At 49.0% G+C, this 27,011-nt stretch overlaps 1 protein-coding gene across 6 annotated transcripts in view; it reads right to left on the bottom strand.

Moving 5' to 3' along the window:
- anks1b (ankyrin repeat and sterile alpha motif domain containing 1B) overlaps positions 1-27,011 on the bottom strand; it is a 140,538-nt gene that overhangs the window by 49,230 nt on the left and 64,297 nt on the right. For all 6 annotated transcript variants that reach the window (XM_023816855.2, XM_023816854.2, XM_072709383.1 and 3 more), the window contains 4 exons: positions 25,858-25,989; positions 18,195-18,354; positions 11,264-11,400; positions 2,739-2,943 (listed from right to left, as the gene is read on the bottom strand). In XM_023816855.2, the coding sequence (XP_023672623.1) occupies positions 2,739-2,943; positions 11,264-11,400; positions 18,195-18,354; positions 25,858-25,989 (634 nt within the window). The remainder of the gene's footprint in view (positions 1-2,738; positions 2,944-11,263; positions 11,401-18,194; positions 18,355-25,857; positions 25,990-27,011) is intronic.

Raw genomic sequence — 27,011 nt, 5'->3', positions numbered from 1 at the left:
GCCTGTCTGTCTACAGCCTGTCTGATTAAAGGGGATGTGCCTGTCTGTCTGCAGCCAGTCAGATTACAGGGGATGTGCCTGTCCTTCTGCCGCCTGTCTGTCTGCAGCCTGTCTGATTAAAGGGGATGTGCCTGTCCGTCTGCGGCCAGTCAGATTACAGGGGATGTGCCTGTCTGTCTGCAGCCTGTCTGATTAAAGGGGATGTGCCTGTCTGTCTGCAGCCTGTCTGATTAAAGGGGATGTGCCTGTCCGTCTGCGGCCAGTCAGATTACAGGGGATGTGCCTGTCCTTCTGCAGCCTGTCTGTCTGCAGCCTGTCTGATTAAAGGGGATGTGCCCGTCTGTCTGCGGCCAGTCAGATTACAGAGGATGTGCCTGTCTGTCTGCAGCCTGTCTGATTAAAGGGGATGTGCCTGTCTGTCTGCGGCCAGTCAGATTACAGGGGATGTACTGTACCTGTCTGTCTGCAGCCAGCCAATGTATCTTACAGTCATTTTGGCAACTTTTGCTGCAGAAGAAAGCTTTGCAGGCTGGTGAATGGTGGATTGCATGACAGCAGCAGTGGGTAAGGGATTCAACCAGACTGGTTGGCCACCATGTCCAAACCACAGGCAGCACAACATTCTGACATTCGTCACTGTTTGAAAGATGCATCGGGATGGCAGTGGGTCGCATACAGGCACCTGTGCCTGAACCTGATGTGTGTCCCCAAGATCTGGAGGACCAGCTGGCTAAATGTCACAACGCGGACGTTACCGTGAGAAACAGGAAGTCATGTCGCATTTGACTCAGGGAGGGGATGGTGCGGCATGGGCTGCCAAAATCACTGCACTGAAACAAGGTATAAACATACCTGCTGCAGAAGACTGACAAGGTCAGCGTGCAAACAAGCTCAGCCAATCACAGAGCTGCCTTCTTATGGACTCCATATGATTGACAGGGATGAGTAAAAAAAGGTTTCGTAAAGAATAAATGTAAAACCATCAGCTTGCATCAATCATTTAGCAGAACATGCAATAGCGAAATAGAAGTTAGACAGCCCATGCGGCAGCTGGGGGTTAAAAGCCTCGCCCAAGGGTGCAACAGTGAAATTACTCTGCCAGTGCTGGGACTGGAAGCAGCAACCTTCCAATCACAGGCACAGTGGCCTAGCCCAGAGCCACAGACCACCCATATACCTCACTGTAAATCCTTCCTGCTTTCTGCTATAGCTGCAGTGCTCTTAGAATCGTCTGCAGTCTCTCACATACTGGTAACATACCTGAGCAATGCGCGCATTTCCAGGGGCTGCGCTAAAACGTCACGCATTGCAGCGGCTGTGATCACACCTCAGCCTGAGCGTCGCCGCAGCGAACCGTCCCCATGTTCTTCTGGCACATCAGCCCAGGATAAGGCTGAACACCGCGACTGCGGGGATAATTACTAAGCGTACTCTGCTGCTGAGTCACTGCCGTGCGGAGACTGGTGAGGCTGGTTTAGACTAACCCATGACAGCACTGAGTCACTGTTGCGTGCTGACAGGTAACACTAGCTCTCCCTTCCTCGCATCACATCTGCAGGGTTATCGATATCAATCCCGTGTGTGGATGCATGTTCTCCAGGGCTAAGCGAGGGTTTCCCCACAGCACAAAAGCACAAAGTGTGAGTTTGTGTGCGTGAAGATGAGTGTGTCCTGAGATACCCTGAGATAGAAATCCGGATGCTACCCCACCTCACACCCTCTTCACCTTGGAATGGGCTCCAGACTGCTACCATAAACTGGGGTAAACAGTTAATAAAAATGAGAGAATGGATTGAACTGGCTTGGTGCCCAGTACTAGTTTATTCCATGCCTTGAACTCATAGCTTCCAGGAAAGACTATGCACACTGGTGACCTTGAACAGGATAAGTGGGTATGGGAAATGGATGTATGGATGGATGGATGGATGTACATTTGGATGGATAGATGGATGAATAGATGAATGGAAGGATGGATGGATGGATGGATGGATGTACATTTGGATGGATAGATGAATGAATAGATGAATGGAAGGATGTATGGATGGATGGATGAATGGATGTACATTTGGATAGATAGATGGATGAATAGATGAATGGAAGGATGTATGGATGGATGGTTGGATGGATGTACATTTGGATGGATAGATGGATGAATAGATGAATGGAAGGATGTATGGATGGATGGATGAATGGATGTACATTTGGATAGATAGATGGATGAATAGATGAATGGAAGGATGCATGGATGAATGGATGTACATTTGGATAGATAGATGGATGAATAGATGAATGGAAGGATGTATGGGATGGATGGATGAATGGATGTACATTTGGATAGATAGATGGATGAATAGATGAATGGAAGGATGTATGGATGGATGGTTGGATGGATGTACATTTGGATGGATAGATGGATGAATAGATGAATGGAAGGATGTATGGATGGATGGATGCACATTTGGATAGATAGATGGATGAATAGATGAATGGAAGGATGTATGGGATGGATGGATGAATGGATGTACATTTGGATAGATAGATGGATGAATAGATGAATGGAAGGATGTATGGATGGATGGTTGGATGGATTGAACTTTTTGAGTTGAAACAAAAAGTTGCTGCTACTGTACTGTAGCACCGATAACAACAGCATGTCATGTGAATGAAAACAGGAAACAGAATGACAGAAGCAAAGAAAACTGGTGTCGAAAGAGTGAAAGAAGCAGTAGCGTTCCCACCTGCCAGGCCGCAGTCTTCCGCGGAGCCAATGGAGTAGTTAGCGGGGCTGAAGGCGGAGCCGGGGGCGGGGCTGAGGGCGGGGCTGAGGGGAGGGCTGGCGCTGAAGCTGGCATAGCCCAGCGAAGAGCTCACTTCCGACGGGTCGTAGCTGTGGTTGGGCCGCTGCGTCTCCTGGGTCGAGGACAGGGACATGCGCTGCTTCGGCTGGGGAAAACAGGAGGGGGACAGAGACATGAATGGGGGGGGGGGCTTTTGCTTACTGCGGGAGTAGCTGCCACCGCTGTGGGGCTTTCGCTGCATTTTTCACTTCGTATTAAAGCATCGCACCTCATTAGCTGAAGATGGCTGTGTGGGTTCCTGCCCTGTGGCAAGGAGGCGACGGCATGTGTGTGTGTGTGTGTGCATGCGAGTGTGTGTGTGTTTGCGTGTGTGTGTGAATGTGTATGTGTATGCGAATGTGTGTGTGTGTGTGTGTGGGTATAACAGGGCAGCAATCCGCACACCCATGTCGCCGGGGTAACCCCTTCCCCAGGGATGCCGCAGTGTAGGAGACGACCCCACCCCCCCCATCTGAGAGATCCGTTCCGCTCCCCGGATGTGCTGTTCCAGCAAATGGGGGCAGAGGCTCACGAAAGGCGCTTGTGTAACAGCAGGAAGGGCTTATATAAGGATCCTTTCAACTTCCTGTTGCATCACCAGCTTGCAGATGTCATGCTAATTAGCGCATGCGCCACCCTGGCCGACAGCTGGGCCTCCGGACGACTCCGTCTGCGCAGAATGCCCAGACTGCGGCACGGCTGGGTCCCGTCTGCGCAGGGCGGTGGCTTGATTGCATCTCATCTCACATGGCAGTGTGCCTAGATGGTGCCACACCGCAAGCGACAGGGCGGACATCAAAGACTACCTCTCTCCGCTCCCCACAAGTGCAGATGATTACCCCCTACAGGGAGATATGTCTCAGATGATCGCCCCCTGCTGGTATACCCCCTGTACAGCCTGGGGGGAAAGTGAGCAGGTGCTGCAACACAGCTTTTATCCATTTATCCAGCATCAGCCCCCACACCATAGGCTTCAGCCCTCAAGAAAACATTGAACCTCACCCCCTATGGCCGCTGCAGACTAGCAGCCACCTGGTGCTGCTGGATGCATCGCAGTGTCGATCGCATATGGCCGCCCTGCATGTCTGCATATCCCGCAGCCGGTGCTTGCTGCGTAAAGAGCACCGAGGTGCCACACGTGCAGCATTCTCTCAAGGCTGAAGGTCGTCCTTTGCTGTGCGGCTTGAGGTCACCACGCCCACTGGGAGTGAGATCCTGCGCATGAAATCGCAGCTGGCACAGAAAACGACAGAGATGCGGAGCTGGCTTGCTTCCTGCCGACACCAAAGCACCCACTCCCCCAGTTCCAGAGAGATTCCCACAAGTGCCAGTGGCCAACCACTAATAACCAAAGCCTCCCCTTCCAGACTGGGCAAATTTCGTACACAGAGGAGGAATGTGATAGGTGGAGGGCAGGAATCCTGCTAATCGCCTATGGACTCACCAGAAGCCCTGTCGGCTAAATGAGGGGCGTGTTCAGATATTACATTGGGGCCGCCCACTTCGGTCACTGATTGGCTCCCGCAAAGCCTGGGGGCGGTGCCAGTAGGAGGCAATGTGGCACTCTGTTGAGGAGACGGAGTGTATCCCATACGCTGGCCACTGTACCATGCCTTGCCCCCAAACTGGTACCCTGATGCCCTGGGGTGTGGCCATCTGAATCCCTACAGCCTCCCGTCTTATCCGGCATTCCCAGGCTGTCTTTGAAACATCCCGCTCTCCAAGAAGCGCTGACCTGAGACGGGAGTCAGAAAACCGCACAGCTCACCATGCCAGACAAAACGGCACATCCATTATGGAGGCTCTGGGAAAGTGTTCAATTCACAAGCGTCAATTTGCACCTCTCTCACTCTCCACACCTCCCTCTCTCTCGGTCTCTCTCTTGTTTTCCCAAGATGATGAGTGATGTTATGATGGGAGAAGGGGTGGGGCAGGTATGGTGTGAAAGACCACTTTTTTCGTGCTGACCACTGAGTGTCATGAACATGGAGAAGGGGCGGGGCATCCGGAGATAAACTAGCCAATAGGCACCATGTTACTGCAATTCGCAATGCTCATACATGTACTGTATCTTTGTGTGAATGCATTTGCATCTCTGCTTATGTATCCTTAACTGTGCTGTGCTTTGAGTCAATAAAGCAGAAGTTGCCATTCTATATACCGGTACTGTGAGCTTTCTCCAGGTACGATATACTCACCTCTACTGTAAGAAGAAATATTGATCATCAATAATGTTTAAAGGGCATTACTGCAAAAAAGTGTGGCAGTGAAAATCTAAGCTGTACCTTCTAACTTAAAATACTGCAACAAAAACTGCATAAACATAGAAACGTTACACTATCATCACGGTTAGAAAACCAGACCCCAAGATGACCAGACCTGCCCCTAACAAAATGCAACTGTCCACAAGGTTTGGTTAACTGCCACAACATTTGGAACTTTTCATCCAGTGCTGGGTCACCCAGTGCCTATCGCAGGCAGCTTAGGGAACAAAGCAGGGAAACATCCTGGTTGCCTGCTTCTTGATCCCACAGCAAGGCACATATAACCTTGGGTCAATCTTGGTACCAAGAACGCAAAGCAATACTCATGGTCTTGGCAAAACCAGTCTTGCTAACTGGCCTTCCAAGAATGAACTTGGGGCAATAGTGAATCAGGAGATTGGTCTCATTTGATGAGGATGCAACTGATCTATCCTTGAAATTTGGGGCAGAGCAAGACCAACATCTGGGGATTTTTACCCTCCTCTGTACTTCTGTTCTTGAGTATTGGACCTGGTCTTCGGCAACGGAAGATGCCACAAAACGGGTACATGAGAGCACAATCAAGTACGCATACTGAGACTCAGCCCTTGTATTTATAATAGTGTAGAAGCACCAGTTGGGGTTAGGGTCAGGATCCCCAGAGTTAGGGCTAACCCTGCGATGAGTTGGGACAGGCCAGGCCAGCCTTATCCTCAAACCCTGAAATGCACTATGTCAGGCAGATAGGCCTGAATAGGGAGTGGGGGGTAACCATTTTGTCATGCTGTCACACAGCACAGCTGAGCTCCCCCCCCCCAGCCAGTCCACTCAGTGAGGGGAATCTCAAAAAAATTACCTCTGAAAAATGTAATATATACCACAAACATAATTAACCCCCCGGTTCACCTGTGAGTCAGTCTGTCTGTCTGTCTGTCTATCTGTCTCTCTCTCTCTCTCTCACTCTCTCTTCCCCCCTTCTCAGAGTGCCAGGTCGGCATGCCAATTTACACCTCGTTAACATGGATAACACACCAAATCTGTTTGTGAGCATGTTTACGATCAATTCATTAGTTAAGTACGATATTATAATGTGTAAAGAATCTGGTGATAATTCTCAGATTCATAATGGTAGTAATTAGCTCCCCCCCATTTGACAAAGTCTCTTTTTTCACGCATGATGAAGCATCTCTTACGAGCATCTAAAAGCACAAATGGCTCCATGGAAACACTCATGCCTTTTTCGTTGTCTCATTAAGGGTCTGCTTTTTCCCTCTTTCTCAACGCGCTCTCGGCGACATCCCATCTTCAATACACTTTTGTTCAGCTAATTTCAAATCTTGTTGCTGTGGCAACGCACCACACAAAGTGGAGCCCACACACAGAGAGGCAATAACAGCAACATATAGAGCGGTCCTCCCACTGAGAGGCAGGCTGCAGAACAGGCGGAGAAATTTAAATGGCATGTGCGCAGCAGTGACGGGAGATGCTCTGACATCAGAGGAGGAGACGCACGGCAGAGACCCTCAGGCCTTCAGCAATCGGGACCCAAGCAACTCACACGTGAAGTCTGAGTGCAGCGATGATGAGACGTGGCTCTGAGCGGGAATGTGAGATCTGAGATACAGATAGGGTACAGACCTGATCTGAAAGATGCTGATGGGATGACTGAACCTAGAGCCTAAAGGGGGAGGGAGATGAAGCTTCTACATACAGAGATACTGAAGCTGAAAGAAAGGGAATGACGGAGATGAGACAGAATGAGATATGGAAGCTGAAAGACAGGGAATGATGAAGCTTCAAAAGAAGGAAATGTGGAAGCTGAATGAGAGGGAATGATAGAGATTTGACAAAAGGTGATACTGAAACTGAAAGAGAACGAATAATAGATTCGACAAAAGGAGACACGGAAGCTGAAGAAGAGGTAATAGTGAAGCTGCTACAGAAGGAGATATTGAAGCTGAAAGAGAAGGAATGACAAAGCTTCTACACAGGGAGATACTGAAGCTAAAAGAAAGGGAATGATGGAGTCTTGACAAAATGATATACGGAAGCTGAAAGAATGGGAATGATGAAGCTTCAAAAGAAGGAAATGCAGAAGCTGAAAGAAGGAATGATGGAGATTTGACAGGAGACATGGAAGCTGAAGGAGAGGGAATGATGTAGCTTCTACAGAAGGTGATACTGAAGCTGAAAAGGAATGATGGAGATTGGACAGAATGGGATGAGGAAGCTGAAAGAGAGGGTGATGATGGCAGAATCTACAGCAAAAGCTAATTGGGGAAGGATCCTGTCAAGCTAAACTTTAGAGATAAGGATCCTGCAGCCAAGGAGAATAAGGTGACACTGAAGCAGTGCAGCTCAAAGAGCTCAAGAGAGTCTGCTACGGCATGACATCACTCGCAGAGTTACGGCAGAAAACCGATTCGTTCCCTGAACTGCAGACGCGGCTCTTTAGTGGAGCACACTAATCTTCCGGCCTGCTCGGCTATGCCGTTTGTGGGGTGAATGTCACACTGACACAGAGGGAATGGAGGAGGATTTAAATAAGAGCATTACAATGACATACTGGTAGCGTCGGTCCAATATTCCCTTACCAGTATAATCATTAGGTGAGACTTTCATGTCACCGTAACACATACGCACCAGCGCCACTGGCTGTGGATGAGAGCCAAGGTGAGGCTTTCGGGTCGAGCCTAAAGCCCCCTTGGTACCGGGACATAGAGGGGAGATCCAGGACCTGCAGACCAGCGTGCCATTACTGTGCTGTCACTAGGGGGCAGCGAGAGCTGAATATCAATGACACAGCTGTCTCAGAGCCGGACAGCTGCGTCTCCCTCTCTCTGAATGGAAAAACACATACTGGTCCGGTCCTCAGTGTATCCGCACATACAGTCAGTGGGACACACAAACCACACAGTGAGAAGTCGCAGGATACACTTACACACACACTTACACACACTTACACACTTATACACACACACACACACATACACACACACACACACGGCTGCGTATTCCGAAGCGTAAACAGGCACAGGCAGGCATTCAGCAGCAGCTCACACATAAACGTAAATACATCGCTCTACTCGCCCCGAAACAGTAACACGCACAGAGCACTCAGGCTGGGGGTCTATAAACAGCCGCTTCATCGTAACCTTTTCGCCAGCAGTGTCCGACAATTTTGCTCTCTCTCTCTCTGCACTTGTACCAGAGAAATTTCTAGCAATGTCTCTCAGCACACTGTACCATTTTTTTTATTCTGTCACAGAGTTTTATTTTCTATTCAAGCTCCAGAGGACTCTATGTTTAAGTTTAAAAAAGGAAATCACACACATTTCTCAGTATAAGAGGGGGGGCCTTCTGACATCATTCCCATTTTCCCCACGCTTAATAAATATTACACAAATACCTATAGGCACTCTATTACAAACAGCCCCCCCCCATCATTTGTTAAGGTAAAGCATTGACAAACAGGGCCACAGACAGAGAAGAGCACCTGCATTGTGTCTATAATGTCTGTGAGCATTTGAGCAACCCAACCTGCAGGTACAGGCAGGCTGAATTATTCAGGGACTGTAACCTAAGCAGTGGTATAAAAGACCTGGGTGACAGTGACATTCCATATACCTATCCACCTTCCCAAAGCAATCCTCCCGCCACCAATCAGCACTCAGCAGCAGCTTGTTCACCATTATGTATTTAACTATTTAGTAGATGCTTCTATCCAGACTAACATACAGCTGAGAAGGCAGGGTCAACCAGTCCCTGAAGCATTTGTGGGTTAAGAGCCTTGCTCAGGGGCACAACTGTGACATCACCCCATTGGCCAAAGGATCTGAACCGACAACCTGCCAAACAGTAGGCAGAGTGTCCTGACCCACCGAGCCGCCCCCACGGCGGCACACGACATGGCGAAGGCCCAGAATTCACAGGCTCAAATCCTAGAAGTTTTGCCGATGCATTGCTCAGAATTACTAACCTAATATGAAACAATGAAGTGTTACATCCATAAAAAGGTGTAAAACATATGGGTAAAATCAGCTGTTACTAAACAGGATCAGTAATGAAGTTTAACAGCTTATCAGCAACTCTACATCATGCAGAAAAACCAAACAGAATGAGAACTCAAGTATTAACATCCCCAGATTTCTATAAAATAGCCAGGTATTGAATTCTTGCACAAAACTATAGAGAAAATCTGACTTTCTTATCACACTCTAATAAAAAAAGGAAGAATGATCAGCGCTGAGGTCTGATTAATCATTTAATGGGTTTCTGAAAGAGCCTGATGCACAGTTGCATTGTATCTGTGTCACCTGCATCGGTCGGCTGTGCCAGCCTGAGCAAGAGCCATAAACCAAACCAGCCTGAGACCAGTCTAACTGACCCTTTGCTAGGCCACGGGAGTGTAAGTCTAGCATTCAAAGCACAGGGTTTTGATCTGCAGCTTTTCACACTGTGCGAGGCAGAATCAAAATGCCTTAAAGAGGATGGGAAGATGTCTGCGTGGTCTCCACGCCTCCTCCTTCTATGCAGGCTGTTTTGTTCTCGCTACATTCATCCCAAAAAAATCCCACCTCAGGAATCCAGTCACGTCACATTTAAACCATCCTGTTTCTTCCCTATGGGCAGCCCCCTGAACAATAAGGGGCGTGTGTACACCCTGAACACAGCAAACGTGCTCAGCACATTTTCTGAATGCCGGCACAGGCAGTCATATGTTAATCACCCTCCTATCATCCCTGACAATGTATTCATGAGACGCGAGTATAATATTCATCGACTACTATTCCCAGATGAATCTGTCTCTGGTCCAGCACAGCTGCCGTTGCCGCTTGTCAATCTCTTCTCAGTTACGTAACTCTGGAACCGGTCTGGAAGAAAGCGCTTCACCCAGAGCCAATGGAGCCATTATTGTCACATTGGTTACTGTTGGCTATTTCTTGTTTAAACAAGGGTCTTTAAAAGTGCTGGGGAGTGATTGGATGTATTTGCAAGCTGCTGTTTATCGTTCGTAGGGATTTACTATCTCCACATGTCCTCGAGGAGAAACCCCTGGCTGCTCCTTCCAGTTCTTGGAGGGATGAAGCTGTGAAAATGATTTGACTCACACCTTTGCAGTGTCTGCTGGACCAGTTTCGAAACCGAGAGAGAGAAGAAGAGCCGCCCCAAGAATCACGGAAAGGGCCGAACAGCACCTGAACGCTCTACTGTGGGATGGCTGGACATTGCATCACAGGTTCTGGGGCTCGTATCGCGGTCTCTGTGTGGCACGCTGCTGTTTGGGGGAAGCCGTTTCCGAGACATGAAGGAAGCCATTCATAAAAAAAGAGATAAACACCTCCTGGGTGAGGGTGGCACACTTTGCTGGTCGCGGAGGTGTGAAATTCACCCCCGGAAACAACAGTCTCTCTCTAATCACGCTGAGTGGCTGCTTTTCACCGGGCTGGAAAGCGGAGAATGCTGTGAGAACCTTGGGCTGTAACCAGACTGTGCCATCACCCAAAAGTTCACGCGAAGGGGCTAAGTTCTCACACCATAATATCACAACACAGAAACGCCTCATGGATCCGTCAGATTAAACCTGAGAAGCCCAGGCTAATGCAGCATAGGGGACAGGGGAACTAAACTGGCAGCTTTGTTGACATGTAGGGGCTTATCACTGGAAACTCATGTGATATGATCCCCCCCCCCCTTCAGATGGAAGGATTCCCATGTGGACAGGCGAACACACCGAATGAACCCCGCCCCGCAGAGACTGCTGAACATTGGAGAACATTGTCCTACGCAGCATCTCCTCAGCACTACCTGAGAGGGAGCGACGGATGGACAGAACGAGGACAAGAGGAAAAAGGAGAAGACTATCAAAGCCCGAATGGCCTCTGATTACTTGTTACAATGTAAACACTTAAACTAGCAGTCATCTGGTAACTGAAATCAAAGAATGAAACTAAAAGTGAGCAGTGAGACCTTTAATAATGAAACTTAAAGTGAATGTTCCACTGTGCTTGAATGTGTTTATCAATATGGTCCACTGGGCATGCAATTCATTTGGTGTGACAGGATATATAAGTATATACATATTACTACTGGGTCTGTGTGCCTTTAGTGCACATTTGACATGTGTGTGTTTGTGTTTGTGTGTGTTTGTGTGTGTTTGTGTATGTGCGTGTGTTGACTCACCTGTGGGCGGATCACTTTCTCAATGTTCTTTAGTGCCGTGTCGGGGGAGGGGGGCGAGCAGTCTGGAGTCGGCCCTGCAGAGCCGTTCCCATGGTTACGCAGATCAGGTTCTGTGATGGTCACATGGGGGGAGTCGTCTGGAACGGATCAGACAGACACACAGAGGGGTAAGTGACATCGAGAGAGTGTGAGCCGGCCGTACTGTCGCCATTATCGTGATTCTCTGCCAGCTGTGCATTTACGTATCCCGGAAGAGACTTTATTCATCAGACCAGCAAAGTCACAAGACCTTAACCACGGTGGGGGGAGCTGCCCCACCCTGCCCCATTCAGACACTGAAAGTCTGGGACTTCGAAATTCAGTCTTCAGCATAACTTCATCACACTTTGACTGCGCAAACTTTGAACTTTGATTAATTTTGGTCTCTGGTCACCTGACTTCCACACCTGCCATAGCCATGCATTTTCTTAACCAGACTGGCGTTACTCCAGCATATGACTGGTGTTCATATTTCTGTTGATACACCCTCACACATGCAACCGTGCACTTCCATTCGCTGCGATTACACATCGCCATGGCAACCAAGCAGGTAACAGTGGAGTGTACCTCAGGCTTGTGAGTCACACTCCTACACACAGTTGATTCTGTATGTGTGTGTGTGTGTGTGTGTGTGTATCTGCTGTCTTTTTTCTGCCAAAGTAGTATCTTATCAAACTGTAACAAGAATACTTCTATACAAAAAATGCATGCACACATACTGTATACACACACACACACGCACATACGCACGCACACACACACACACACACACGGACACACAGACCTGTACTCATATATTTATGGGGACTCTCCATTCATTTCTATGGGCATAATCCTCATCCTAACCATGACAACCTTAACCCCTACGCAGTCCTAACCATAGTAAGCAAACAAAATACAAGACTTTTGGCATTTTTAGTTTTTTGATTGCAGTCACAGATTTTTTATAAAATTGAGGTTATCCTTGTGGGGACCAATAAAATGTACCTACAAGGTAAAAAGTTATAGGTTTTTATCACATTGTGAGGAAGTCCGATCCTTACAATGTAATAACTACAAAAACACGTGAGGGCACGCACACGCACACGCACACGCACACGCACACGCGCACACGCGCACACACACACCTGCGTAAGGGCCACTCCAGGGCTCAGAATGTGGCCCCGTGGCTGTCGTCTTGGTGCCTCTGAGAAATAGCTGGTGAACAGCTTCTCGAACCGGAGTGCATTTCAAAAGCGTGTGATTCATTACCCAAGGAAGGCAGAGGGGGAAGAAGAGATGAGAGTGGAGGTGGACTGAACGTAATTTACACAGCCCATTAGACAGTAAAACACTCCTTATCAATCAGCTGCTGCTGCACTTCGCAGCAGCGACAAACAGCCTCCTAGCTGGCAAACCCTGTCTCCACATCCGTCATCGCACACATCAAACAGCGACATTCCAGGAGCCAGGTGCCTTTAGGTCACATGACACGAGTGGCACACAGGAAATGGAGGAGAGACACTAACTGGGGCACAACTCTAATCTGCTGTCAGATTTTTTTCCATTTAAGCTCCGATTTGTATTTTATTTGCATTCCATTTGCATTAGTGGTGCTCAGATAGTGTGACAGATAGATGTCAGGGAGCTTTTTGACGCCTCCTGCTTGTCCAGCTTTCGGCTCCTCCTGCTCCTCGCCGTGTCCCGTTTCGCTCCTGTTCCCACCGTCTCCTCGTCAATGGGCAACAGGTGAGGACGGCATCTGTGTCAGTGCGTGTCTCTCTGCCTCGCGGGCAGAAAGATGAATAGAAAAATGTTTAATTGAAAGTGTTGAACTCTGGGGAAATCATTTGAGAGCGAGACTTCATTAAGCGATCTGGCTGAAGAACCCACGGATATCCGCCACGGCGTGGAGCTCCTTCCCGCGCTCCTTCCCGCGCTCCTGACACGCTCCTACTCCTGCGCCTCTTTGTTTTGTTATTCTCTCAGATTTTCTTGGTCTGCTGGTCCACTCTTGTGGTGCTCAGTTGTACAGACTGAAAGCGTGATGCCATCTGTGTAGATATTTACTAAGAAGACGCTGATGAGTACACAGGACTCATGAGGGTACTTAATGGCTGCCTACGTCACATTCACTTTGACTGGGAATCCCCCCCCCCCCAAAAAAAAAACGCGGTATGACATGAGATCTCTTTCCCCTTTGCCCCTTAGGTCCATGTGTATATATTTAAATTTACATGTACATTTTACACATTTAGCAGGTGCAAAGTGACGTTCAAATAAGGCAAATAGAACACTGCACAAAGCACACTGGCTGGACTCGTCTCCTGATTGCTGTCGTCTTATACTGTTGGGAGTTGGTCATCAGACCGAAGTCAATAGCAAAGAGACCTTGTCTGAAGCTGGGGGGGGGCAGAGGCTAGGACAGAGGTCTTTTCTTGAGCAAAGACAGGGAGACGAACACAGCTGCACTCATGCCCCTGGAGGAGAGGGTCGGAGACCCCTGCTGAGTGAAACATCCCACTTGTAGGCTCATCCTGGCATGAAAGGTAGAGATACACAGAGGACCTGAATGCTGCAGCTTCGCTGGCAAAAGGAGAATAAAAATGCATTTGTTTTCAGGCAAAGCAAAGTCCAGTTAATGAATATAAAGGGCTCTGGCATGGCATTATTTAGTGTGGTTCCCATGGACACTGATTCATAGGAACTCAAAGGGTCGGTTTGAGAGAGACCCTTAAAGCATCTTCCTGCGCTGCTCTTATGCTGCAGCACAGGATTCATACAATCAGTGACAATGGAAAGGAAAACACTAGAGGACGGCGAGTCCTGCCATGGCAACCGCTGTTCCCGCTCACTGCGCCACTCACCCGAATCAATTTCAGCGCTTGAGCACTCGGGCCTCGGCTGATGCGCCGCCACACGTTTGGGGTTCATTCTCCGGCGTTACGGGGTCAGGTGAAGCTCATTGCTGACTATAACCGGCCGTGAGTGTTGAGCGACTCTGAGCGACTCTGCCGACTGCGGCTCTGGCTTCCGCCGCGGGAGAAGCTCCGCTCCACGCTGATTTGCATTCGGGATGGAGACGGAAGCATCTGGCTCTGATTACGAGACTCCTCTTTGCAGGAGGTAAATCTGGACGCAGTCTGCAGTAATAAAAGCTCCCTTGTGATAGTGATCAAATGTGCCACAGTAGTGCTCAGATCCAATGAAGCGTGTCCCACACATTGCAAAGCCTAAAATTGTTCCATTTCTTTCAGGGTGTACCCCAGCCTTGCCACTCCCCCCCATCCCACGATCCAAAGCAGGATATGTAACTGGAACATGGATGGATAGATGGATGGATTCATTGATTCATCTTCAATACCAGCTTGCCCTATATACTGTAGGGGTGTGGGGGTCTGGGGGTCTGGAACCTATTCCGGAAGCTAAGGGTGCAAGGCAGGGAATAACCCAGGATGGGGCGCAAACCCATCGCAGGGCACATAAATGAATGGATAAATATTATCATCCCATTTACACAGACATTTTATTTACTGATTCCATTTTATTGACAGCATAATATCTGACTGGACATAAGCAATGTTACACTTTAGCTGGACCTGTGAAAGATGGCAGCCATGTTGCCAATATGACAGTAAGCTTCAGAAAAGAGGACAAGATCATCCATGCTGGTTAGCTTATCACTGCTCACAGGCCACCATGACAATGCAGTGGGCACTGCTCACAGGCCACCATGACAATGCAGTGGGCACTGCTCACAGGCCACCATGACAATGCAGTGGGCACTGGGCACAGGCAGCCATGACAATGCAGTGGGCACTGGGCACAGGCAGCCATGACGGCCAAAGGGGCTGCTCTGAATTTTGGTAAAAACACTGCAAGGTTCTCGCTTTGACCGAGACACGGAGGCAGCGGTGGTATGAAAATAATGGCATGGAAATTCTCCCGCTGTCAGCCTGTACATCCTGTACCTCGTTCAGAAATGGATACTGAGGAGAGCGTGCCGAGCAAGGCTTTTACCGGGGGGGGGGGGGGGGGGGGGGGCGTCGCAGTGCGCTCAGTAGTTTCGGCTCATACTTAGTTTCCCTATAAAAACGGTCCAGACCTTTGGCGACTGCGGCGGCCTCGTCAACTGGACCCATCTAATGCCGATTAATTACCTTGTATCGTTTACTCTCCATTGGCATCGTCCCCCACAGGCCCATAAAGCTGATTAGAGCTAATGGGCATTTTGAGGATACAGCCTGTTAGCATCCGACCGCCTCCTGGTATTCGTTACTGTTAATGTTGTGGTCGCGGGGTAACTTTGCACACAGTTTATGTTTATGCTATAGCAGAATATTTACTACAGTGATTCTGGCTCCAGGGCAGTGGTCTTCCTCCAGGGCAGTGGTCTTCCTCCAGGGCAGTTGTCACCAACTGGGACCGACTGCACTCCGCATCGGAACCGAAATCCATTCGGATGTGGACTGTGCAATCCAGAGCCTGCGTTCCAGAAAGCAGACTCTGTACCTCCGCACCCCTGCCCACTCTGCAAATTTCTTCAGATGCAGCAGACCATGGTTGTGCATCGCTGATGGAATTTGGCTCTCATGGAGCCAAATAGATGGGACCCCCCCCTTCCCTGCTCCACGGCATGGCTCCAGTTTCTGAGTGCTGAAATTTTTTGCCCACATTTCCATTGACAAAACATTGGTGTCAGGCAGATACCTTCACCGCCCCCCCCACTCCAGAAATGTGAACCAGGAACAAATGTGAACCAGGAACAAATGTGAACCAGGAACAAATGTGAACCAGGAACAAATGTTCACAATGCATGACTTTGACTTGTGGCTCCTCAGATCTGCTCTGAGGACAATGGCTACTATGTGAGCTTGATGGTCCAGATGATGCTTCTGATGCTGAAAACACTGCTGTTTTGCATTCGGGATGCAGACAGAAGCATCTGGCCCTGATTGCAAAGCAGCTCTTTGCAGGAAGTAAACCTGGACGCAGTCTGCAGTAATAAAAGCTCCCTTGTGATAGTGATCAAATGTGCCACAGTAGTGCTCAGATCCAATGAAGCGTGTCCCACGTAACGTGGGGAGTTCAGCACTGGCTATTTCTTAAACCATTAACCCCATTTATTTTATGAAAAATCAATTACTGACATATATTTCATGAGGAGAGATTATATGTATATTGTTAACACACAAGTTTCAGCCAAGCAAGCACATGTAGTTCAAGATTCAGGATGAGAGGACGGTTATATGAGCCCTTCAGCCCTGGTTGGATGTTACAGCAGAGAAAAAAATTCACCCAGCATGCTTCTGTGATATCAGATTTGATTCGCACCCTTTGCACACAGCCCTGGATAGACTGGCCATCAGCACTCATACACACCGTCCAGGCCAACCTCTAAAAGCCCATTTGAGGCCTAAAGGATTTCACACCAGTTGCCTCCTCTTAATATAAAGAAGTGCTTCAGGAGAGCAGAGGCTGAGAAAGGCGCACTCCAAGAGTGGGTGAGCCAGACAGAGCCGGACAGAGGACAAAAACCCACCGACAGAAAGGCTTCCTGACAATACCTGTCATTATCATATGGGACCCGCGATTTGGCTGCACTCTTTGTGGCTGACCGCGGAACACTGAAGAGGCTGGGGGGGGAGCCACCGCTGAGAATTGTGGGTAGCGAGCACTGATGACACTGCCACCTGCGGCTCCGAGCTTGGAATGAAGCAGAAGCAGCGTCACTCGTGACTGGCCGCCATGCCCTTGGGCCGGCGAATCACGTCAGCCGTTAATCCCCGTTAACACGGCTCATTATGGAAGGCTATGCTTCTGCCTGTCCATACTGTGAGCAGGCTGCGTGTACATGTACTAAATTTACATTTACATCATATTCATTTGGCAGATGCTTTTACCCAAAGCGACATACATTTCTTTCAGGAAGGAGGGTCAGACAGTCCCTGGGGAACCTGGGGGTTAAACGGCCTAATAATGACATCACTTTGCTTACCCAGAGATTTGAACATGCGACCTTCCGATCACAGACACAACATTCCAGCCTGCTGTATAAACTGCATATAAGTGTCTGCATGTATGTGTAGGAATTAATAGCTATGTGATTAATAATTATGTGGCCAAGCAGCCCCCAGGACTGACAGACAGCCACACACCGTGGAGGAAACTCCAGACGCAGCAGTCCATCCAAGCCTCACCTCCCTCCTCCCCTTCACCTTCCCTCACTTCCCGCAGGGGATGGGAGCATGAAGCTGTGGTATTCAAGTGCCCCCCCCCCCCCAGGACAGAGCGAGTTGAGAATTAGAACCCGGCACAAGACAAGGAGGAAGAGAACAAAAAGAGAGGAAGAGAGGACAGGTCCCTGAGAGAAGTGGCCTAAGACAAGTGTCCAGAAGAGTCTAAAGAAACATCCACTGCACCCCCATCCACACACAACCTGCCCTGGACCAGCATCGTTAGAGCTCACTACCCACAATGCTCAGCGGCGGCTCCACCAGGTAACTTAAACTCATACAGGAGGGGGGGGGGGGGGGGCTGCAAAAGTCTTAACGAGTGAAGATTAAAGATAAAAGAGAATAAAAAGGATAATACATCCCTGAAACCGATATAAATGTGGATTTTAAGAGAGCCCTTTGATTTCACATTCAGAGCAGGAAACTGGGCAAAGCTGCTCCAACAGCAGAACTGTACAGTAAGTAAGACACTCGACCAAGCTAACAAATAAATACAGCACTTCAATCTGCAGCTGTACAGATCTTCCATCTCCTGCTAAGGTGGTAACCTTGGTAACCTCAGCTGTGCTACATCAACCATAAAGGTGGCACAGGTGTGGCGGTTACCATGACAGCGATTCAGGCAGGACAAGAAAGAAATGGTCGTCAAGGCGACCCCGGATCGCCATGGACCTCACCTTCCTCAGAGCAGCCGGTCAGACGGCCAATGTCCAATGAGCAGGGTTTGCGCGTGACGGCCTTGGTGACAAATTCGAATGGGTTGTCCTCGTCCTCTGGCAGGAAGACGTCGAGTGACGGCGAGGGGATGATGTCAGCAGGCTGCTTGGAGTCCTGGTACTGTAATGAGAGATGGGGGGTGGAAAATTAGAGTCAGCATCACAACATTACAAGAACGTTTAAAATAAAACAGTGATGTCTTTGTAAATGATAGAAATGACACTCATTCATCTCCCAAACACTTATCCTGGTCAGGGTCACAGGGCACACTTCACATTTTTAATAAAATAAGAAACACATTTTTGTGATGTACCATAAAATGAAAATATTCTAAACAAAGTATGGAGGTTCCAAGTCACCAGACAGCTATATGAAAGTGAATGTGCTGAACTCACAATAGGTTTATAAACACTGCAGTTCTGTCATAATGCCCCCATTCATAAACCAAAACGCCCACTACACCCCATCTGCCCCGACCTACAAGCAGGCAAAGGACCAGGGAACAGGCAGGTAGGGGGTGCTGCTACACTGTTACTCACTCTGCAGAAGTGCCAGCCCTCCTGCCAAAAAGCAGGGAGGTCATACCGACACTACAGCCATACAGAAATCCCACACAAAGCTTTGGAGAAACCGGGAACTTTTCTCTGCAGGGAATTAGATGGTCAACACAGAGATGAAACCAGAGCTACTGCTATTGCCCCTATTACACTCAGATGGAAGATAAGGGTCTAGCACAGTTAATTCGCATCAATAAACTCTTTAGCAGCGTTAATTAGTCAGATGACACGGCTGGAGTGGATTCTGGATTCCCGAAGTATGTGTGTGTGGTGACCGTAGTGTTTGACCACAGGCCCCAGCAGACAGGAAGCCATAATGGTCGGCCATCGGAGGCGGGACGTGAAGCTCCTGCTGGCACAGAAGGAAGAGCGAGAGCACACGGCTGCGGCGTGGAGGACAACTTGGCCTGCTCCTTCACCCACTCCACCACTCATACCTCCAGCACTCCTGCCAATCTGCAAGTCCATCCATCTGCTGTTCTCTCTCTCTCTCATTTATCTTTCTCCCTATCCTGCTCTAGCTTTCCTGCATGCCTTCTTTCTCACTCACCATCACTGCCCACCCCCCCCCCCCCCACCCCGCCCCCACTGTCATAACCTCCTGTCTCTTCATGCAAGATCATATCCCTGATTCTGCTAGATTACTAGTCTGGGAGACTTGAGCCAAACTCCATAACTAAGCCCACTTTGCACTGCAGTTCTCTGAGTAGACAAAAAGTCGGTCCCCCCCCCCCCCATCCAGAAGAACACTCTATCCCCCTGCCCAACCACCATACCTCTTCAGAAATCCAGCAGGACTCGCAAACCTAAACAAACATGACTTAAAAACCCTCCACGACAGCTGAATACCCGCAGTACAGCTGGACCTCAGGGACTGATGAGCCAGAGGACCAGTAAGGTGTGATCCTGGCCGGTGCCATCGATCAGTGCGTTCCCGTCCACCAGCAGCATTCATGCACCTGTGGTCCCGACGCAGCCCTCAGCCCTTCCTGCAGAGATGAAGCCCCTCACAGACCTTCACAGCATCACGGCTTTCTCTCTCTGTCCTTCAGAGAGGAGAGACATTGCCGACCTTGTCTCTCCTACAGGAAGGCAACAAACAAAAACTCGGTGTCCTCTGGCCCCCAATTAGCCAGCTCTGCATTCAGGCCCACGATACTAAACAGGAAGTTCTTTGTTCCCTCGCTCCCATCCCTGGTGCTACATGATCTCAGGCCTTGTGGGGTTCGGGTTGGGGGCTGGGGGATTTAACCACCACACCCTTCCCTGAGTCTGCCCCCCAACATACAGACCCCTGGATAACTGGTCAATGACAGTCCTGCACTATCAACCCATACAAAGTGCTCTTTCTGCCCATGCCGAAGAAGCACTCTCACGCTCTGATGTAAAAGGAGCTATTATTGGCAGGAAGTTCTTGATGTGTCCAACTAGGTTACAGCTTACAGAGCGAGGCTGTGAGGGAGGGGCCTCAGCCAGCCAAGGGAGAGAGGGAGATGTAAGCAGGTGTGGCAGGTAGGTGTGCTAATAGGAGAGTCGGAGAAGGATACGCACAAGTCGAAAAAGGAGGCAGCTAGACTGAAATACGGCAAAAAGACTGACAGGAAGACAAGCGGATGAACAGAGGATTCCTCCATTATCAGTCATGAGTTTAGAATCTGTTGCCAAAAAGTGAGACAGGAGTTTTATGGAGACCGAATGCAAACTGAGGAGTGAAAGCTGTAACAGTCTGAGCCCAAGGAGAGAGGAAGTAAAATGCGAGAATATGACGGCTCCCTTACTCTGGAGTTCCCTTACTCTGCGGGGCTCCCTTACTCTGCAGCTCCCTCTTACTCTGTAGCTCTCTTACTCTGGGACTCCCCCTTATTCTGTGGCTCTCTTACTCCACGGCTCCTCATTACTCTGTGGCTCTCTTACTCCACGGCTCCCCATTACTCTGTGGCTCTCTTACTTTGCGGCTCCCCCTTACTCTGTGGCTCTCTTACTCCACGGCTCCCCATTACTCTGTGGCTCTCTTACTTTGCGGCTCCCCCTTACTCTGTGGCTCTCTTACTCCACGGCTCCCCATTACTCTGTGGCTCTCTTACTTTGCGGCTCCCCCTTATTCTGTGGCTCTCTTACTCCACGGCTCCCCATTACTCTGTGGCTCTCTTACTCTGCGGCTCCATTACTCTGTGGCTCTCTTACTCTGGGGCTCCCCCTTACTCTGTGGCTCTCTTACTCTGCGGCTCCCTTACTCTGCGGCTCCCTTACTGTACGCTCTGGGTTCAGTTCCCCTGCTGCCACAGACGTGGACCTCATTAAACTGCTGGGATCACATGATGCTAATTCAGGCACGGCGGCATCACTGTGTATCGCTCCAGAACTGTACGTACATTTCTTTTTACAGTCACGTTGTCAAGAGAGGCATCTCCATAGCAACTGGTTGAGTCAGCTTTGCAGGGAACCTTGACAGCATCCAAAGTATAAAAATATCCAAGGCCTGAATTTCCATCACTTCTAATGGTGTAATTCACTCGAGCAAACATCAAAGGTGACAGGAAGCTCTTTCACAGATCTGTGGCTCTCGTGTAAGTACAATGATAATACCTGAGATTCTCTAAGCATCAAAAACACTTCACAAGTGAGATTCTCAGCAGGGTTGCCAGATTGATGGGAGTCTCTCTGAATCATTGCTGACCAACGAGGACTTGACTGGTTTCCAGGTTTTTCTTAACTGGCTTATGATCATCTGTGGCCTTCAAATCCAGTCTTATCTGCATTCTTCAACCACCCTCGGGACAGGACGTTTGAAGACCAAAAACCTGCACCCGCGTCAAAGTCACACTCAGTCTCTGGCGACCCCTTAAATGGATTTCACAAACCGCATGAAAGGCAACTTTTCAGGGTAAAGCTGCATGACGTGACAGTGCAATGAAGATCAACAAGACTATTAATGACAATGACTGGTCAAGGGCAAGGAAATCTTCACCGGACCAATGAGAAATCAGAGTCATCAAAGCAGGATTTTTTAGCTTCAATTTAGTTATATAAACTTCTAAGTCATGGGGGATGTTGTCGAGGTCGCTGGTAAGAGGCTGCAGAAAGCAATGGAAACGGCATGTCACATGCTGCCTCGATATTCTAGGAGATGTATTGTTATCACAAGAAGCCCAGCTATTAAAATAAAAGCAAACATGACGATACACAAGAATATGTCTTCCGAGTCAACATTTACATCACTAATATCTGTTACTGTTAATATTCTCCCGTATTGTTCTGCGACGCCTTGGCAGTATGGCACCTCTCTTCTGAGTTGTTTGCTGATAAATTTGACTGATTTGACTGGAAGACATGATGCAGGAGAATGAGGGACTGAGAGATTCAGGCGGGGGGCTGAAGCTCCAGCTTAATGACCGATCCACGGCTGGGAGCGTCCTGTGGAACCCGCGCAGGCCTCTGACGCGTCCTTGTTGATCGGGCCTCAGATTTGTCAATGGGAAGTGGGTGGATATCCCACGCCTCACACTTAATGAATTCTATGTCTCCTAGCAACGCCGGAACACTGGTGCTCTCCTTCTCTCTCTTCCTCTCCCTCTCTCCTCCTCTTTCTGTCCCTCCCTCTGCAGGGTTTGGAAATTAAGAAGTTACAACTTTTTTTTTTCCCAGAGAAGATTGTCTCTCTGCGCAAAAAAAGGAAATCCCCCTCCCTGGCAGCCAGAACCAACCTCCCCTCTCCCCCCCCCCCCGCCATAGCCACCAAATCGTCGCCCCCACCGCCTACGCTCCCCTCACACCTCACTATCGTCATAGAGATACTGTTGTTTCAAATGGAGACAGGAGGAGGAGACGCATGCATGAAGAATATTCCACTTCAGGCATCGGTGGGTGGGGGGATCTTCCCAGCACTTGTACCTGCACCCGGAGCTATGAGTGCCACTGACCCCTGCTGGACACTTAAAGAACTGCATTCACTCCTTATAACCCCCACAAGTGACCTTTCACCCTGTGCCTACATCTACACACATCTGCTGAGGGTAATGAAATAGCGTGCTGCCACACAGCCTCAGTAATAGAAACTGAATCTTTATTGCCACATGACCAAGAAGCAACAATACATACACATGACTATAAATTTGACCATTCAAATAATGTTTAATAACCCGAATGGCTGCTTTTCAGTTGCACTGTGGGAGAACTAGGAACACACCACAACTGCATCGATACTCCAAATGTCTCCGCCAATAGGGATCTGGTATGACAAGACATACCTGACACAATGGGGGGGGGGGGGCATATTTGCACTGTTCTGCTTCTTCAGAGGCTGTCTGTTCCAGCTGGGGAAGCGAGCATGCATGTAGTCATCAAGCTCGTTCACACGCAGCTGTGTCTCCACTAAAAACGCACGCAGACATGAACTCAGATAGCAGCATGTCCTCTAAAATGCCAGGCATGGTTACTGTCCAACATTTCAGCTGCTTACTGATGGATTGTAAGGACAGATGATGTAAGATACAAGAGGATGTTGTGATGAACATTATGAGGGACAGGGGGCTTTCTAAAGGGCAACAGGACACTCTGAAGGACTACAGGACACTCTGAGGGACAGGGGGCTTTCTAAAGAGCAACAGGACACTCTGAGGGACTACAGGACACTCTGAGGGACTACAGGACACTCTGAGGGACAGGGGGCTTTCTAAAGGGCAACAGGACACTCTGAAGGACTACAGGACACTCTGAGGGACAGGGGCTTTCTAAAGGGCAACAGGACACTCTGAAGGACTACAGGACACTCTGAGGGACAGGGGGCTTTCTAAAGGGCAACAGGACACTCTGAAGGACTACAGGACACTCTGAGGGACAGGGGGCTTTCTAAAGAGCAACAGGACACTCTGAAGGACTACAGGACACTCCGAGGGACAGGGGGCTTTCTAAAGGGCAACAGGACACTCTGAAGGACTACAGGACACTCTGAGGGACAGGGGGCTTTCTAAAGGGCAACAGGACACTCTGAAGGACTACAGGACACTCTGAGGGACAGGGGGCTTTCTAAAGGGCAACAGGACACTCTGAGGGACTACAGGACACTCTGAGGGACAAGGGGCTCTTTGAAGGACTACAGGACACTGAGGGACAGGGGGCCCTTTCAAGGATTACATGACACTCTGCAGGACAAGAGACTCTCTGAAGGACTACAGAACACTATGAGGGACAAGGGGCTCTTTGAAGGACTACAGGATACTGAGGGACATGGGCTCTCTGAAGGACTACTTGGCACTCTGCAGGACATGGGATCTGCTGAAGGACTACAGAACACTGAGGGACAGGGGAGTCTCTGAAGGACCACATGACACTCTGCAGGACATGAGACTTGCTGATGGACTACAGGACACTCTGAGGGACAGGGGGCTCTTTGAAAGACTACAGGACATTAAGGGATAGGGGGCTCTCCAAAGGGGTACAGGATACTAAGAGGGACGGGGGATTCTCTGAGGGACTACGAGATATTCTCAGGGACAGGGGGCTCTCTGAAGAAATACAGGATACCCTGAGGGACAGGAGACCCTCTGAAGGACTACAGGACACTCTAAGAGATGGTGGGACAGAAGAGAGACTGTTCTTATGAAGGACCCCATAATCCAACACACATTCTGCCATCATGTAAAAATCTCAAATGTAGATTGCAGAGCAGACCACATCCCCCTCAGAAGGCCTGCCAGCATTCTCTAGCAGAGGGAGGCTCCCGTCTCGGGGGGGGGGGGGGGTGACAGCTGCACTGTCCCCTGGAGACCTGAAGCACTCCATCCCCTTTCTCTCTCATTCAGCAAATGTCAAGCATCTACGAATCACTTCCGCGTATGTCTCTACACAGGGTCTTCGCCACCACACACAGCGGTGGTTTGGGGCTACAGTTTAGAGGAAAACATCTGACAGGCCATGCAATGGGCAAATGACTGACAGATCATGACAGACAAAAAACATGGAAGATCAGTGATCAGGGACATGTGAAACCTGTGGTCATGGAATATAGACCTTTGGTCAGTTATACAAAGGATCTGTGGTAAGAGGGACAGGACTGTGGTCAGAATAGAAACACACTCAGAAGAGAGATAACCATGGATACATGACCTCACAAGATCTGCGATTCACCCAAAAAATTTCATTGGAAGATCCTGATGTAGCCATCGAGTGGGACGCCTGCGATCCACGGGACATAGTGCATAAACAAAAATGTCAATTGTCCAATTTGCCCAGATCTCGTCCCCGGAATTAGCGACATCCTCTTTCTAATCCTTTAATCTGGAGCGCTTTGCTGCGTTTGACTCCGGGGGGCGCTGATGCCATGAGACTGCTCGCTGACAGAGGAATGGCCGTCTCCGTCAGCGCTGCTTACCTTCGTTGCGCTGCCATGGCGACGCAGCAGCACACAGAAGCGCGTACAGGGCGCGGGGGCATCGCGGGCTGTGCTACTGCGCGGGAGTGGGCCATAGAAAAGAAACACGCGCGTCACAATTGACCGAGCTGCGCGTCACCTTCTCCACCGACCGACCCAGCATCGGCGGATGCTTGTGGTATTTGCCGGATGCCTCCGCGAGGATCAGGAAGGGCCTCACACACTGTCAGCACGCACAAACACCGCGTGGTGGGGGGGGGGGGGGGTTAGGCTTTAGCTTCCGGAAGCAGCATACGGTCCACTAGAGGGTACAGCACCCAGTATCATGCAGGGAAATTTTTAAAGTTAAACTAAAGGATAGTATATAGAGAATAATATATATCTAAACAAATACAAAGCAAAATATATACTGCAGTCAAGCAAATGATATACTAAAGGATATAAATAATAGTACATATGTAATCAAGTATAAAGCAAAATATACATGCAGTCAAGCAAACTATATGTATACTGAAGGATGTATTTGAAAGGTACATTGCTGAATTGACCGTAGAGGTCAGGGCAGAGTTTGTTGCACAACTTTCTGTTTACAGTAGAGTTCAGTGTGGGCCTTGCTGAGTGTTAGTGCACAGGAGTGCAGGTTACTAGCTCCGTGTTTTATGAGCAAAGGTGAGGAGATCCAGGATCATAAAGTACCTGAGACAATCCAGGGAAGCCCAAGTTCCGGCAGCCATTGCAGGGCGTGAGCGCCTCCCAGAGAACTGCTGGGCCACAGCTCTTCTCGCTCTCATCCTCCTCGGGAGCTGGGGCCAGTGGAGGAGAGCGTCGCTGTCACAGCAAGGAAGCAGGGGACGGTGAGAAGTGGCCAGTACCCACCAACATGAAGAACATATCAACCATGATACCAGTCGAGACTCATCATTACACAGTTCAAAAATCCAATCCCCAGTACTCATCTAATACCCAGTACTCATCGTCATCCTAGTCATATATCTAATACCCAGTACTCATCGTCATCCTATTCATTCATCTAATACCCAGTACTCATCATCATCCTGGTCATACATCCAACATCCAGTACTTGTCAGTCACTTCATATACACAAAGTCCAGTACTCATCATGTATCTAGTATTCATGTATCTAGTATTAGTCATTACCCATTTCACACATCCAATCAGCACTCACCATTATTAGTTCATATACCCAACACCTAATTCTCATCACTTATCAGTTCAAACATCCAATACCCAGTACTCATCATCATCCTAGTCATACATCCAATACCCAGTACTCATCATCATCCTAGTCATTCATCTAATACCCAGTACTCATCCTCATCCTATTCATTCATCTAATACCCAGTACTCATCATCATCCTAGTCATACATCCAACACCCTGTACTTATCATCCATCTCATATACTCAACACCCAGTACTCATCATCACCCAGTTCATATACCAAACATCTGGTACACATCATTACCCAGTTTATACATCCAATACCCAGCTCTCACCATTACCAGTTCATATACCTTGACAGCCAGCACTCACAATCACCCAGTTCATGAACCCAGCACCCAGTACTCGTGATCTAGTCCACACACAGAACATGACCAACCAACAGTGCAGGCATCAGGAAAGATAAAATATACAAGACTGATCTGACCAAGAGCCAACAGAAGTCCGATACGTTTTGTGGCATAGAATAACGACACCTACCACAAAATTACCCATAATCCCTACTTAACAGGCGCAGATGCTCCTCTAACTGAATTTGTACCTACCATGCAGGGGAGGCAAAGCACCCAGGATCATTACTTAAAGTGAGCACAGATGTGAGCAGCCTGCC

This window comes from Paramormyrops kingsleyae, chromosome 1 (assembly GCF_048594095.1).
Source record: "Paramormyrops kingsleyae isolate MSU_618 chromosome 1, PKINGS_0.4, whole genome shotgun sequence".
Classification (NCBI taxonomy): Eukaryota; Metazoa; Chordata; class Actinopteri; order Osteoglossiformes; family Mormyridae; genus Paramormyrops; species Paramormyrops kingsleyae.
Note: the sequence above shows the minus strand (reverse complement) of the source record. Positions and strands in the feature narration are given on the sequence as shown.